This window comes from Hippopotamus amphibius, chromosome 1, assembly GCF_030028045.1.
Source record: "Hippopotamus amphibius kiboko isolate mHipAmp2 chromosome 1, mHipAmp2.hap2, whole genome shotgun sequence".
NCBI classification, from domain to species: Eukaryota; Metazoa; Chordata; class Mammalia; order Artiodactyla; family Hippopotamidae; genus Hippopotamus; species Hippopotamus amphibius.
The window spans coordinates 12,105,557-12,121,621 of record NC_080186.1 but is presented as its reverse complement, the minus strand read 5'-3'; the positions used below and the strand labels follow the sequence as shown (position 1 = coordinate 12,121,621).

The following is a 16,065-nucleotide window of genomic DNA, read 5'->3' as shown; positions in this document are numbered from 1 at the left end:
CTCCTGTAGGTCAGGCCCCCAGAAGGGGCTTTAACCAGATGGCTGTGCTCTCGGGCATTCACGGTTGAGGATTTTGGTAAAAGGTCACCTGTTCCCTACCTCCTCACCCCCGCAGACAGGAGCCACCACACCACCCGCTCCCACAGTGAGCTCCCTCCATGTCCCTGGGCTCTCTGTGCTGTGATCTGATCCCTTCATCCTGACATTTAGGAAGCTCCTCTTTAAATCCACAAAAAGGACAACATATTTTAGGGACCTTACTGGCACCTCCACCACTACTTGGAACACAAGGCAGATTTTCGGCGCTCTCACCTGAGCTGGAACCTTGGTCCGGGAAGGCAGGCCAATGGAGGCAGCAGCAGGAAACTGTGTGTGTGTGAGCTGAGTCGGGCCGTGGTAGGTGCGGATGTCTCCGTACCGGTACTCCTGAAACAGCTCCCCGCTGGAGTGCACGATCTGCACCCCGTGGGTCACCACCACAGGCGGGGTCAGCGGCAGCCCCTGCAGCTGGTTGCTGGGGGTGACCGTGAGGATGCGGGCCTCACCGTGAGGGGCAGGGGCGGGGGCGGCTTTGGCATCTGCCGGCTTGGCAGCTTCTTTCGCTGGCTGCTGAGGGGCCTTGCTGGCTGGTGGCACCTTCACCACCCCGTCTGTGGCCCGGGGCTGCTCGCTGACGGCCGTCACATGAGGGTGGACCATGATCCTCACGTCCCGGGGCACGGTGTACGGGTGCAGTCGGTACTCGGACTGCATGACCAGCACCTCCGACTGCACAGGGGCTGCAGCTCGAGCAACAGGGAGGTGATAATGCACTTCTTCCTCTGGAGGGTGCTGGGAGGCCAAGGCGGGCACACCAGCTGCGGCTGGCTGGGGGGTGCCGGCACGCTGCGGGGCCCGGACCTCTATCTGCTGGGGCTGTAGGGGGGCCCGAGGAGAGTGAAGTGTCTCTGGTCGGATGCTGTAGGTGATGCTGGGCAACGTGGGCGTGTTCATTCTCACCTCGCCCTGTGACAGGTGGCTGAGGGACACAGTCTGGGTGATGCTGTGGGGCGGCATGATGACGGACTGCTCTGGGTGTATGCTGGAGATGAACTGAGGCACGGGAATGCCCGCAGCCAGCATGACCGTGGCGTTCGTGGAGAGCGCGGTAGACGTGGTGCTGCTGGGGTGGCACACCCTCGGGAACGGGGACGCAGCAGGCCCGCTAGGTCGAGGGGAATGCGCATCTGGCTTGGGGGCCGCCAAATGGGAGACAGTTCGATCTGTCGGGGTACTGGGCCCCGAGGTGACGTGGTTCACTTCTGCAGGCAGTTTGCTGGGCAGAGCAGGAGGGTGGTGGGGAGTAAGCGTGGACCCCAGGTTTGCTGGCTGAAGGACCTTGGTCTCTATTTTGAGGGTGACGGGGTCAGCAAGCTTTTTGTTGGTGGTGACTATGCTTGGGGTGAGGACCAGCTGGTTGTGAACCAGCACCGGGGGTGTGTTTATGCCCTGGGTGAGTACCTTTACTGTGCCACCCTGGGTGACGGGTGTGGACACAGAGAGGTGAATGGGCTCAGGCTTCTCCAAGGACGGACGGTCGGCCTTAACTGATGAAATCACAGGAGATGCATTATATGTCTGGGCAGTTAGTACCAGAGTAGAATGGGTGGCCACGTTTGCATAGCCTGAAGGAGCCTGAGGGCCTTTGGGCGGAGGCTGAGATGATGTAACAGAATCAGGTTTGACCTGGGACTTGGACACCGACTGTTGAAACTCAATGTCCATTGCACTCGCTGGGGGGATCTGGCTAATCTTGGCGCTGATACGCTGCGGACCTTCAGTCTTCTGCCCTGAATAGCTCAGGAGCACAACCCCTTCTGAAGTGTTCACACGCAGCCCAGCGCCAGAGCCCGTGTCTGCCGGACGGTCATCAATCACAGACATAGACCCTGGGTGGAACCGACTGTTGTCATTGCTGCTGGATCTCTGTTTGCACTTTGCTGATGGTGCAATCACCGCACCTGCCACAGTCACTGCACCTGCTGTTGTGGCAGTCACACCGCCAGATGCAGCAGTCACTGCGCTTGCGGTGACTGTCACTGCGCCCGAGGCGGCGTTCACTGTGCCCGCGGCAGCATTCACTGGAGTGGCGAGAACGTTCACGGGCCCCGTCAGCACATTCACTGGTCCCTTCAGGACATTCACGGGCCCAGCAGGAGTGTTCACCAAGCCTTTCAATGTGGCCACTGGGCCCTTCACAGGACCTTTCAGGGCATTCACGGGGGCAGCCAGCGCATTCACTGGGACCAAGGAGACATTCACCAGGCCAGTCAGGGCACTCACCAGGCCAGTCAGGGTCTGAGGGGCTGGCTTCGCCAGAGTTATCTTTTGCGAATTTTCCAAATCAATGCTGACAGGCATCCGGCTAATAACAGAAGTAATTTTTGGAGCAATGACTGGAGTCACCTTTTCTTTGTCAGCGGCTACAGGAACCTCTGAGGCCTGTGTGTCGGAGGTGTTAGTTACTGGAGCTGCCTGTTTTTCTTCCAAAAGAGGCTTTTTAGATTCAACTGGAGGGGGCGGTGCCTCGTGCAGGCAAGGGGCGGCACTGACAGGCTCTGCAATGGCAGTTGTGACACTTGTGGAAGTGATGCCCGTGGCAGATACATATTTAGGGTCCATGAGGATCTTCCTCAGCGTACTGGAGCTGGTGTCGATGTCAGAGGCCTTTGTGTCTGGGGGAAGAGCTGGAGATGGAGTGGACTGCGCCCGTGGCTCCTCCTGCCTCGTGATCCACTCTGTCACCTTTGTAGGGGGACTCTGGTGTGGGATCCCCCCAGCAGCGACTGGGGGTGGGAGCTTTGCTATCGTTACAGAAGGAACTGGGGGGGTGGACATGCTTGAGTCGCTGGGCGGGGTCACTGGGTCACTTTCAATGATGGAATGCACCTTGAATCTGGCTTGAGGCTCGTCATCCATGGCGGCTGGTTGAGAGGGAGGGGGAAGGTCTGGGAGCACAGCTGCTTTGGTTGGCGTCTTTTCATCAACACTGCTTTCTTGGGACAAAGTTTCCTGGGATGGAGTCTTGCTTGGGTCAGAAGCACATGACTCAGGGGGAGTGGACTGGGGCTTGTCACTCTGCTTTTCTTCCTGTGGACTTTCTGGGGGTTGTATCACAGTCCCCTCACTTGTAGCAGGGCTCTTGCTTTGAGCCTGCTCAGGTTCAGAGCCATGGGTCTCTGCAGCGCCCCCAGTTTTCTTGTTTGTATTCCGTTTGCGGCGTGATCGAGTTGTCTTCTGGCGCCCTTTGTCTTTCCGGGCAAGAGTAACTTCTGCTTCTTTTGATCCTTTGGCTTCCGGCGCTGGGTGGGAGGTTTCGCTGCTGTTCCCTCTGGCTTCCTTGGTATCTGCTGAGCCTGCTGAGGGGTCAGGTGCACTGCTTGGTGGCTTAGAAGATTCTGTAGCAGCCTCAGTCTCCAAGATGCCAGACACGGCCTCATCGGTCTCAGGCTCCATTCCTCCCTCAGGAGGCTGAAGATCTGTCCGAGATTCTGCAGAGTAAGGTGCAGGTGCTGGGAAGTTTTCTGGCTCCCCAGAAATGTCATTGATGATGGAACCAATGGCCGCAGCCAGCTCTGTTTCGCTGGCTTGGTGTGCGGGCTTGTCCCCATCCTCTGTGGAGAGGCCCTCTGGGGCGTCGGTAGCTGCCGCCTTGAAAGCCGCGGGCGTGGAGGTTTCCGTGAGCTTCTCGATGTTCTCCACGGCCTGCTCCAGCTCCATCTGCTTGGCTAACTGATTTGCTTCTGGGGGTGGTTTAGAGGCAGACACATCTTCCTTCTCCAGCTCCTTGTCCGGATCAGCTGGCTCACTGTTCAACTGCAAAGATGAACTACCCTCCTTTTGGGGACTTTCGCTCTTCTCAGGGGAAACTGCCACGACCCCAGACTCCTCCTCTGCTGGCAGTCCTGCGGGGCCTGCAGTCACACTGGGACTTACAGTGGCTTCTACGTTTTTCAGATTTGCAGATCTGTCCACCGCTGACCTAGAGTTTCGAGCTCTTCCTCTCTTTGACTTGGAGTTTTTTTCAGGGGCTGTTTTTTTCTCCACCACTTCTACTGGGGGGGTCTCGGGTGGATTTTTGTCTGTGCTCATTTCTGTTCTGTCACGTTTCTGTTCACTTCCTGCTTCTTCTTTGTCGGCCTTGGATTTTGTGTTACTTTCTTTCACGTTTACTTGGGGACTCACCTCAGTGGTGGCCTCAGGACGTTCAATATCAACTTTTGGTTCGTTTTTCCCCCTTTTCCCCTGTTGGCCACCAGCAGCTACTTTTTGGGACCGTGGGGATCTCCATCCCTCAGCTGGTTTGACTGTCTCGACTGGTTCTTTTGCCTCGGTCTCATCGTCTTCATCAGCTCGACGGCGTGTTTTTGGAGGCCTCCCCCTCCTGGGGGTCGTGGGAACCGCTGCGGCCTCCTGAAGCTCCCGCTCCAGTCTCTTTCTGGTCACTCTTGTTTGCTCAACAGGCTCCTTGACTGGAGAGCGGCTCTCATGGTCACCCATGGTTGCGTAGACACTCCTTACATTCCGGCGCCTGGTTCGGCTGAGGGGCAGGCTTGGCTCAGGATGTTCGGGGTCTGAGGCTGAGTTTTTAGAGGCAGTCCTTGTAATCTTCTCTGCCTCCATCTTCAATTCTAAAAGTTTCTGTGCTTCTCCCCGAGGAGAATTGGACCGCTTGAGCTTTTCCCGGTCTATCCTCTCACTCTTCCTTGTGACAGGCTTCTCCACAATACTTGCTGCAGCTGCCTGAATGGGGGTCTTGGAACGTTTACTTTTGTTTGGCTTTTTATCTTTTGCAGCAACTGGAGGATCAACCTCTACCCCTTCAGCAGCTGGAGGCGGGACCTCGGGAACATCTTCAGCTTTTTGACCTGCACTAGGTTCAACATTAGCAGCCGTGTCTGGCTTTTCCACCTTCGGCGCATCGGCTTCCTCAGGCTTCTGCGTCGGTTTGGGAGGCGTTTTGGTACCATCAGCCTCTGAAGCCACACTGATCTCTACCTGGGAAAGTGAGGCCCCAGGGGTTGGAGGCTTGGCATCCAGATAAGGCAGCTGATCGACTGATGAACTTTCTTCAACAACTAAAGGAGTCTCAGCAATGTCTTTCCTGGTGTCCACTCCTGGGGGCAAGTCTACTTGCTCAGGTTGTGCCACAGCGATGGGAGCCAGATCAGATACAGGTTTTGCTTCTTCGGAGACAGAGGCTGGCTCACTGGTCTTCTCTTCTGTCACCGAAGGCACCTCTCCTGTTTTTTCACCAGCTGTTCTCTCCAGTGATGATGCTGCTGGCTCTGGAGCTACAACTGTGACACTGGGAGACCCAATCGAAGATGGAGCTTTCAGTTCTGACTCTTTATTCTCAGAAGCAGATTCTGGGGTCTTGGGATGATCCTCTGTATCTTCCTGTTTCTCGACCTCTTTGGGTTTTTGGTCTTTTTCTTTTTCTTTCTGTTGCATTCGTGTGAGTTCCATAAACCTGCTATGGAAAAGAACGACTGGCTCTTGAATCAAATCAGCTGTGCTGTTCGCGCCATCAGATGTCTGCCTCCCATATAACCTGCCAGAAGCCAAGTCGGAGTCTTCATCTTTTCTCTCTAGATGCTGCAATCGCCTGGAATCTTGTTCAAAGATTGAGCTGTGTAAAAAACGAGAAGCAAACAATTCTTGCCTTTCCTGTTCTTCTTCTTTATGGTCATCTTTCTTATCATCCATTTTTCCTTCTGAATCAGTCCGAATTTTCTTCTTTTTCATGTACCAGGATGGAATAGGTCTTGGAGTAGAGTCAACCTTTTCTTTATCTTTGTTGTTTCGAAAATTAGCAAACCTGGAGTCCCAATCAAGAAAAGACCAATTTTCTTCTCGAGATGAAGAGAGGGATTTAGCTCTTTCAAGCAAAGCCTTAGTGTCTGGTGTGATTGTCTTATCCAATGCAAAAGAATAAAACTTGTTCCTTTCTAAAGAACTGGAGAGTCTTTCATCTCTCTCACGTAGTTTGTCTTCTCTGTCCCTCAATAAAAAAGACAACCGAGAACTTTCAAATAATGCAGAGGCTCTGGGTGAGTGAGATTTGTGTTCACCATCTTCGTCTGAATCAGAAGGCACCTCACCAGGTTCCAAGTCACGTACAGACCTCTTTCGAAGGCTGTCTCTCTTAATTATGCTATTTGGGAAACTCACATCAAATCTGCTGGCATCTTGTTTCATTTGAGAGTCCCACCGATTTAGTTCATCTTCAGGATTCAAGACAGATAGCTTTATTTTGGCCATGTCTGCCATCTGTTCTCTCCTGCTAGAATCATAAGGATTAAATTTTAAGGACTCTTCTCTGACTGCTATGTTAGAATAGGGGAGACCTTTTTCATCTACTTTAGGAGACCCTTTTATTGACATTACCCTAGGGGAACCAATGGGGTCATCTTCTTCATGGAAGGAACCATGTCGGACACTAGGAGAACCACCAGTCCTTTCAGAATCTTCACTGATTTGGCGTGAACTTCTGTAGTTCCTTTCTCTCTTGGTGCAGATGTCAAAATCAACATGGTCCATCCTTTTCTTTTTGCTGGGAGGAGAGTCATCAGTGACGTCCTGAGGGGGTTTGCCTACCTCGTGAACAAGACTACGTCTTTCATATTCATCCACGTCTTTTTTAGGACTGCCAAACTTTTCAGACTTGGCTATTTCCATCTCCATCTGCTGTTTTCTACGACTCTGCTCCATTTGTTTTCGGTAACTCTGCGTGTGATCAATATCAATGCCAATTTTTTCTTCAGTATTTACTGAATGTGGTTTATCTTGGCCTGATTTACATTCAAGTGGTTCATCACGAAGACTGCAATAGTTTTTCCTATTATCTTCTCTCTCTGGTCCTTGATCATCTAACAGCTCCAGCTGTTTGAGTTGTGGTTTTGAGGGAGTGGGTTTTTTTGACTGGATTTCCTGATTTTCCACAGATTCACCTACTGGTTCTCTCAGCCTTGCGTGTAGATCTGAGCTGGGCCTTGAGCCAGTCCCAACAGAAATACTGGCAAGCTCCTGACAGTCTTTGGGGCTGGGAACAGCATTAAGTCTGTCTAGTTTGATTTTTTTAGCTTCTCTTTTAAGAACTTCTTTCCTCACAGGCTTTTTTTCAGACTCTCCTTCCCTCAGTAGAATGACATCTCTAGATGATATGTCAGGCTGTTTCTTTAAAAGTACTCGAGCATCTTCCATCTCTGGACTACTTTTCTTGCCGTCTGATTTTTGCCTTTCTGCTTTCAAACTGGAATCTGCAAAACGCCTTTTCCTCGCTTCCAGCTTCTCCAGGTCCACAGCACTTACCCCATCAGCACTCTGCTCTGGTTTTAGGTGCTTCCTGGGTTTAGGCCTGCCTTCCTTATCTACCACTTCTATGTGGCTTGAAAGCCCCCTTTCCTTTGGCACTTTCATTCTAACAGAGTCTAATTTGGACAACTCAGATTTTGCAGGCTCTGTCTGAGAGACCTGAAGTTTCTGATCTAAGGCAGAAGACTTGACAGTGTCATTATCAAGCTTGGCTTTCAGCTTTTCCAAAGGAGTGTGGTCAATAACCTTCCCCTCTTTTTCTTTCACTCGAGTCAAAACCACACAAGGCATGAGTTCCAAGCGGTTTTTTGCTACTCCTTCTTTATCAGCTTTCTCTCTGCTCAGTTTATTAGAACTCCTCGATTTTTCAGGGCTTTGTTCTCTCTCATTTTCTTGGTCTGTTTCTGAAGACTGAGAACTAGGGGAATGAACTTTTCCTTTTCGTTTCTGCTTGTCAGTTTTGTCCTTCTCCACCTTTTCCTTCCTTATTAAACGTCTCTCTCTTTCCAGTCTCTCAGGATCAAAAGTTCGTTCTTTATCTGTCTTTTCATTTTTTGTATACCGTTCCAAACGAGGCTTGTCAAGTTTATCATACCTTGGAGGGGAAAGTGAGCTACAGCTTCCACTCCGGTCTGAGGATCGGCTGTAAATCCTCCTCTCGGAATCACTAGGCAATCTCTCTGACTGAGAGGGTGATGTGCCAGGACTCTGTGGGCGTCGCAAGTGCACTGGACTCTGACTGCGTTCAATCGGCCTCCTCTCATGGTCTCTGTCCCGGTCAGACTCAAACCTTTCACGTTCTCTTTCTCGTTCTCTTTGCCTGTAACTGTATTCCCGAATATCCTGCTCATAAGGATCATTTCTATAATCCCTGTATTCCCGGGGATCATCGTAATATCGTGATTCATAGTAGTCTCCTTGGTAAGTTTCCCACTCTGAATAAAACTCTCTCCCTCGAGCTGGATAGTCTCGTCTGGAATCCTCAGGATATGTGCCTGGAGTACGAACATTCTCATAATATGTACGATCTTGACTATAGTCATAAGATCCCCTTCGTTCTTCTCTGCCAAAGACAAAAAGAATATATTAGTTTTTTGTTTCCTCATCATTTACACATTAATCATACATGTAAGATTACAAAGTCCTGCTTCTAAAAATCTTTGCCATTATTTAATTGTTAGAACTGCACTGTCCAAAAACATAGCTACAAAGCCACCTGTGGCTACTGAGCACTTGAAATGTGGCTAGTCTGAGGTGTGAGTATAAAATACAGACTGGATTTGGTAGACTTAGTTTTATAAAAGGAAAAATATTTCAATAATTTATTCAGATTGAGTATATGTTGAAACTATTTCAGATATATTAAGTTAAATAAAATCAATTTTACCTTTACTTTTACTAGAAAATGTGAAACCACATATACAGCTTGCATTACATTTCTATTGGACTTGGACAGCAGTGCTTCAACCCCTTTTTATTCTTTTGGTATCAAATGTCATGACTTATAATGAGCACTAGTATTAAATGGTATCATTTCCCACATTTTTAAGTCTTTCATAATTACTTTTCTGCCAAAAGATATTCTTACCACAACTTAGGAAACAAATGTACTGTTTGAAAAGACAGATAACAATTTAACTGAAATCTCTCCATCTATGCGACCAGTATGTCGGTAACACCTCTCTCTCAATTTACAATTAAAAAAAAAAAACACACTGCGGATTTCCCTGATGGTCCAGTGGCAAAGACTCTGTGCTCCTAATGCAGGGGGCCTGGGTTCAATCCCTAGTCAGGGAACTAGATCCCACATGTCACAACTAAGACCTGGTGCAGCCAAATAAATAAATATTTTTTTAAAAAACCAAAAAACACATTAGGGGCCAGTCTCCCTGTGCTCAGTCTCCTCACTTATAAAACGATAACTCTTCTTCATAAAGCTCTTAAGAAGATTAAATAAGATAACACTTCTAAAAACCTTCCTAACATAATACAAGGCACATACTTGGCCTGTAGTAAATGTTGTTACTTTTCCCCACCCTACCAACTAACAAATTAGGTGGTTATAAACTGTGTGAGATAATCCTCAACTGTAAAAGAATTTACCACGGGGTTTCTCCCACAATGACATGTCCTAGTGCATTCAAAATAGGATTAAATTTACATGCAAGAACATGTAATAGAGGCCAATTCCTTTACTCTTATTCACTTTCCATTTTCGTTCTTTCAAGCAGGTTATGACTTAGTCTACATTGTACTGCCAATGGCTGCTCAATGAAACATAATGAACCTAAAACTTAAACCTTTAAAGGCACGAGCTTTTGTGTTCTTGGCTCATAGCAGGTACTCAAATTTGTTGAAAGAATGAACCATACTGGCCAGCCACTGTGCAAATAAATGTTACTAGGAATGAAATTAGGCTAATTTAATTCATTACCACCATAAACACAAACTCCAAGGAGGCATCACTTCCACATGTAAAGGTGAACACACTATAAGCTTTCTTTTTTTCTTTGGCTGTGCCACGGCTAGAGGGACCTTAGCTCCTTGACCAGGGATTGAACCCAGGCCCCCCGGCAATGAAAATGCCGAGTCCTAACCAGTGGACCGCCAGGGAATTCCCTAACTTTCTAATTTAAGTTGGTTAAGACACCTAGAATGGGGACTTCCCTGGTGGCACAGTGGTTAAGAATCCTCCTGCCAATGCAAGGGACATGGGTTCAAGCCCTCGTCCAGGAAGTTCGCATATGCCACAGAGCAACCAAGCCTGTGCACCACAACTACTGAGCCTGCGCTCTGGAGCCTGCAAGCCACAACTTTTTTTTTTTTTTAATTTATTGGCTGTGCTGGGTCTTCGTTGCTGCACATGGGCTTTCTCTAGTTGCTGAGAGCGGGGGTACTCTTCATTGTGGTGCTAAGGCTCCTCATTGCAGTGGCTTCTCTTGTTGTGGAGCACGGGCCCTAGGCGCATGGGCTTCAATAGTCGCGGCACATGGGCTCAATAGTTGTGGCGCACAGGCTTAGTTACTCCGTGGCACGTGGAATCTTCCCAGGGCAGGGCTCGAACCCGTGTCCCCTCATTGGCAGGCGATTCTTCGCCACTGCGCCACCTAGGAAGTCCAAGCCACAACTACTGAGCCCATGTGCCACAACTGAAGCCCGCACACCTAGAGCCCATGCTCCTCAACAAGAGAAGCCACCACAATGAGAAGCCATGCACCGCAACGAAGAGTAGCCCCCATTTGCCACAACTAGAGAAAGTCCATGTAAAGCAATGAAGACCCAAAGCAGCCAATAAATAAAATAAATTTTAATAAATTTTAAAATTATTTAATTAAAAAAAAAAAGACACCTAGAATGGCCACTAGTTTGCTTCCTGCATTAAAAGTAGGTTTAAAGATGGCTTCCAGATATTTTCTAAAATAAAGCTAACTAAAACTATATCCAAAATATGAAAGAAAAAAAATAGTTACAGAAGTCAAAAGTATACGTGTAAACATTGGTGCTGCACTGTTTATTTTAATAAATGATGATTTTGTACATAGTTTGCTGGGCTCTACCAAAAGAAATGAGCATTCCTGCCACCAAGGAACTCAACTTAAGCAAGAGACAACACAACTGCACACTGGTACTATATACAAAAGGCTCTGGCAGGACCCTGAGGAACTTTGAAAGGTCAGGTTTTCAGAGAAACTCTGTTCCCATGACTGTACAATACCCAAACCACCATAAGTAGGTGGGAAATTCATTTAAAGCATAATGTGACCCTATAAATTTGTCTTGAGAATCACTCTGGCAAACTGTAAGGCTCAATGCACTAGCAGGTAGGAGCCCTGAGTTTGTCCCCAGCCCAACCGCTTAGCCTGTGACCTTATCAGCAAAGTCATCTGATCTTCAGTTCCCATCGTAATTAACACATGACGAGAGTCACAGCCCTATTTCCCTGACACTGTACTTAAGTATTTAAGGGAATAAGAGAAACACTACTTTTTTTTAATTGGAGTAAAATTGCTTTACAATGTTGTATGAGTTTCTGCTGTGCTTTATAAACTGCAGAGCCCTATGTAAATGGGTCATTATTTGCATTCCTGAACTGAACTGTTATTAGGGATAAAGCTTTTTTTTTTTTCCCCACTTATTCATCAACTATTCGGTGGGATAACTTCCTTCCACTCTATGGAAAGAGTAAAGATTCTCAAGTTTTACTGCAAGGAATGCATTCCAGAAGTACTGCCATCTGAAACCAAATGGGGCAAAACTGGGTCACAGTGAAGTCCCACACCCTCCTGCTTCCTACTTTAGGAGATAAACTCCACTCAACAGGGATAAATAACTAGGGTAAGAACAAAAGAACAAAGCCAGAGCCAGATCATCAGTAAAGTGATGATATAAGTTCAGATGAGTGAATTTAAGTGACAAAAATTAACACCCATATAACATTATCCAACCCTCACAAGATACTATTCTTTGAAAAATATTTAATGTACACTGAGAGAATTTTAATGCATTTTTTGTCTTAAGTGCCAATAGGCCATCAACACACTTTTCACTCACTTACGGGTAAGAATTCCTATAAGCACTTAAAGTATTAACAATGACTTCAGACTGCTGGAGGGGCGGCGCCGCGGGCAGGATGGAGAACCCTCCCTGTAGATACATACATTCTCTTACGTATGTTCATTCTCTTTCTCTGTCCTCTGCCTCTGCCTCTGTCTCTGTCTCTCTCTCTCTCTCTCACACACACACACACACACACACACACAGAAAAATTTAGAATATGGATTCCAATCCACCAGTGAAAAACCACTGAAACCTTAGAAGTTCAACATTTTGGAAATTTGGCTGTAGGGGACATTTTTCATTAAAAAATGTCCCAAGTCATGGGTTCGAGCTCTGTTCTGGGAAGATTCCACATGCCGCGGAGCACCTAAGCCCATGCACCAAATAAAAAAATAAATTAAAAAAAAAAAAATGTCCCAAGTATCCAGTGACCATTATTACACTGTACTCCATGAGGAAATGGAAAAGAAATATATACCTTCTATGATTTAAACAAAAATGAAGTGGCAAGAAGAGGCAGTAAAAAGGGAACACATTCATCAGGCTTCTGGTAGCATGGTCAGGATTCGCCTCATCCTTGTCATAAAGCCCTTTCGCCCTTGAACCTGAGTGTCTAAAGGCGTTTTTCAAACAGTCTTTTGTCTAACACACTCCTACAGGGGTGGAGATGTGGTGGTAACATTCCAGGAGACGTGTTCACAGAGGCATGTTTGGATAAACAGGTTTATCATATGGAAGATAGCTTCCATTTTCAAATGTGATCAGCTATTAAAGAACCTGGTGACATATTGTTAGGATATTTTAATATATTTGGTCTAAAAAAGAATCAATCATCAGTTCTGGGGCAATTTCTAAGCTAATGGAGACAGCCTGATCAGACTGTGAGACCTTAAATGATTGTGAACGTAAGTTTTCCACAAGCAGCAGAAAAAATACTACAGTACCAAGACTGAAAACATTAACAAGGAGAAGTAAGGCTTACTTTTTTTTTCTTAGTCACACCTCATGGCTTGCAGGATCTTAGTTCCCTGATTAGGGACTGAACCCAGGCCCATGGCAGTGAAACTGCCCAGTGCTAACCACTGGAACGCCAAGAAATTCCCAAGATTTACTTTTTACACAGCTGAAGTTACCACTTTTGTGTAAGTTCTGGCTTACTGATTCACAAATTATTTAAGAGATCTGAATGTAAAACAAAGCTCTTGATAGTCTTTGGAAAGTTGTTATTTTTAAATTACTTCTGTGAGCTCATGCGTGGTGACAACCTGGATGTTGTCACTACTAAATGCACAGGGCATTTAATAGTTTACAATGCATTTCAACATGTTATATATTTAATTTAAAAATGTAAGGCAAGATGATCTGTACAGAGTTATAATCTGGAAAACAGTAACTTTTAATGAGTGTCCTTAGAGAGAAAATGTAGGTAAGGTTACCCCAACTCCCGTGAGCTACATGAAAACTGGATCCATAAAAATCAGTTTTTATGTGTTTTTTACTTGCTTCTGTATGTGGGAATAAAAGGGATAAGCTTTGGGGGAACGGGATTAGCAATAAAGCATGAAAACAGACTTAACCCCATCTAAATTTTATGTATTATAAATTTTAAAATTCAAGCCATGCTGATAGGTTTAAAATACATACCTTCTTTCTGCTAACATTTCATAAAAGTCTCTGATATCCTGACCAGATTTTTCCATACAGTGATAAAATGCCAGCTGACTTTCCCGATTTGCAAAATCCACCTTTGGGGGGGGTGGGGGGTGGGAAAAAAGCAGATGTTTAATGCAAGTTTCAGATTTTAATGATGGAAAGTGTTACCAAATTTGAAAAATTCTTCCCACCATAGCCCTCTGGATAAATTTCAAGAAAAAGTAACATCTCTTTTAAGTGAAACAGTCCTCATAACTAAAACTGTATTCTGTTAACCTGAAATCACTCTCAAATTCTACACAAATCCTGATAAAGAATTATAATGTAAAGTTCTAGAACCCAATCCTGAAGGAGTGGAAAATGGGAAATGGAAACACACCTATCATGATTCTAGGTTGTCAATTAATCAGACCAACTAACCCCAGTAATCCGTTGTGCATAAATTTGCTGGAACCACAGTCAGAACATAAAAGAAAATATGGAAGAACATTTAAACTTTACTCACAGTAGGGCCTCAGAGTCACTAAAGCATGATACCCACCACCTATCAATATCTTATTCTGAAAAGACTGATTTCAACCTAACCATCATAGTTATTAAGTGCATAAATTCCTTCAAACTATCATGAACGGAAGTTTTTAAACACCACCACCAGATAAAAGATCGTGCTCTCAGTGGTTACCCACTCTTTAGGAGAGGAGGAAAGAAGATGAAGAGAAGATCATTTGAGAAGCTGGACTGACACTTGGAGCTCCTGGGTGTGCAGATACCACAGGTGACCTTGGGCCAGCCTGCACTAGGAGCACACACGTGAGCATCAGGTACCTGGGGTGCAGAGAAGCACACGTCCTCGAATGAGAGGATTTTTAAGGAAGGTTCTATGGCTAATGGTTTAAAAGACCCTGTGCCCTTAAGTAGCCAAATATAAAAAACGTAATATCGCCCTTAAAAACTGAGGACATACACTGCATGTCCAGCAAACCGACAAAATGCCAATTATTAAGAGACTGGAATCTGAACACGGTTTTGTTTTGCTTCTGTTTAAAGTCATTCTGCACACCTTAATTTTATTCCCACCAATTTTCCTCCCCTTGGTCTCTTTTACAGCTGCTTGTGCATATTCAATTTCATTGTACAGAACCAGGGCCATGCCTTTTAAGCGGTCAAACACCACCTGTAAAAAAAAACAACAACGACAACAAAAAAAAAGTAAGAGGCTCATCCACTAGACTTAGTGTCAGTCCCAACAAAATCCTAAGCCAAAAAGACACTGCCAAGAAAAAATATACATATTTTTTTATTCTAGAAAAAACTTCAGACTTTTCCTGATGATGCATGTTACAGTGAAAACATAACAAAATGTCGTAGAGACTATTTAGAATCACAGATATGGTCGCTTGAAGTATACTATGCCTCTATTTTGTTTTTCTGTATTTCACTTTATTTTTCATGTTGACTGAGTACTGTACTGTATTAAAGTAAGCACTCTTCTAATCTTGGCTCAAAAAAACAACACCCCTGAAATGGGGAAAAAAATGGAAAGCATACCAAATCAATATAAATTTCATATTGTACATTAACTGTACTTCAGCAAAAAAAAAAAAAAGAAGAAGAAAAACCTACACTATAGTAAAGGAAAAATAAGAAAAACACAGTAAGTTTCAATGAATTTTGGTCATAAGCGGCACTACTGTCTTAAAGCGGCTAGATTTTTCATTTACACTAACAGTCTTCAAGATGTGTTTCTCCAAACAAAAGCTACATTTGAAGAAATGTCAAACTTATGCAACATACCTACCACAGTGTAAATCCGCTTTCAAGAAGTTAAAATCTTTACCTTCACGTAATGGTATGGGGTCCAAAGACCCTTATCCTGTTATGTTTGTGAATGTGTTACACAACAAACATTGGTTAGATGAATAATCTGTTCTGTGAGTGTCCCTTTAAAATCATCATGGTTTAAAAAAAAATCAAGTCTAATTACATATTAGTGTGAATATGAATAATTATATAGACTGTCTAACTTTAACATGAGATAAAATTATAGAAATCCCCAAGAAACATTCTATTTAACAGTATTATGCAGATTTGGCAGATTCTAGATAGTTTTTCAAAATACTCATATCATAAGCTAATAGATGCAAATACTCTTCTAGACCAAATTTTGGAAAAGAGAATTTGAATGTATGCGTTATTAAAGAAAAGTCAGTGCTAGAAACTGGGACTGAAAGGACAGAATACCAAAAAAAAGGGCAGTCAGAAGTAACTTTAAACCACACACCCAAACCTCCCACCTACCTTTACCACAGGCCCATATCGGCAGAAATGTCGTGTTAAATATTGATCCGACACATTTGAAGAAAGCCCGTCTAACCACACACAGTTTGTAGGCATGCTCTTTCCAAAACCCAGCTGAATACAAAAGGCAAAATTCCTGTTAGTTAAGTCACCGATTATTCACCAACAAAATTCTGAGAAAACTTGTCTGTTGTAGGAATC

The 16,065-nt window shown here is 45.4% G+C and overlaps 1 protein-coding gene and 1 non-coding gene across 7 annotated transcripts in view; one reads left to right on the top strand and one right to left on the bottom strand.

Annotated features, from left to right (window-relative positions):
• Positions 1–16,065, bottom strand: part of SPEN (spen family transcriptional repressor) — a 91,501-nt gene that overhangs the window by 2,190 nt on the left and 73,246 nt on the right. For 3 of the 6 annotated variants that reach the window (XM_057697340.1, XM_057697377.1, XM_057697382.1), the window contains 4 exons: positions 15,865–15,978; positions 14,627–14,740; positions 13,558–13,658; positions 313–8,419 (listed from right to left, as the gene is read on the bottom strand). In XM_057697340.1, the coding sequence (XP_057553323.1) occupies positions 313–8,419; positions 13,558–13,658; positions 14,627–14,740; positions 15,865–15,978 (8,436 nt within the window). The remainder of the gene's footprint in view (positions 1–312; positions 8,420–13,557; positions 13,659–14,626; positions 14,741–15,864; positions 15,979–16,065) is intronic. The other 3 variants (XM_057697357.1, XM_057697349.1, XM_057697366.1) reach the window with 3 other exon arrangements.
• Positions 9,081–9,153, top strand: TRNAR-CCU (transfer RNA arginine (anticodon CCU)). The gene has a single exon. It is a non-coding gene; the product is annotated as a tRNA-Arg (tRNA).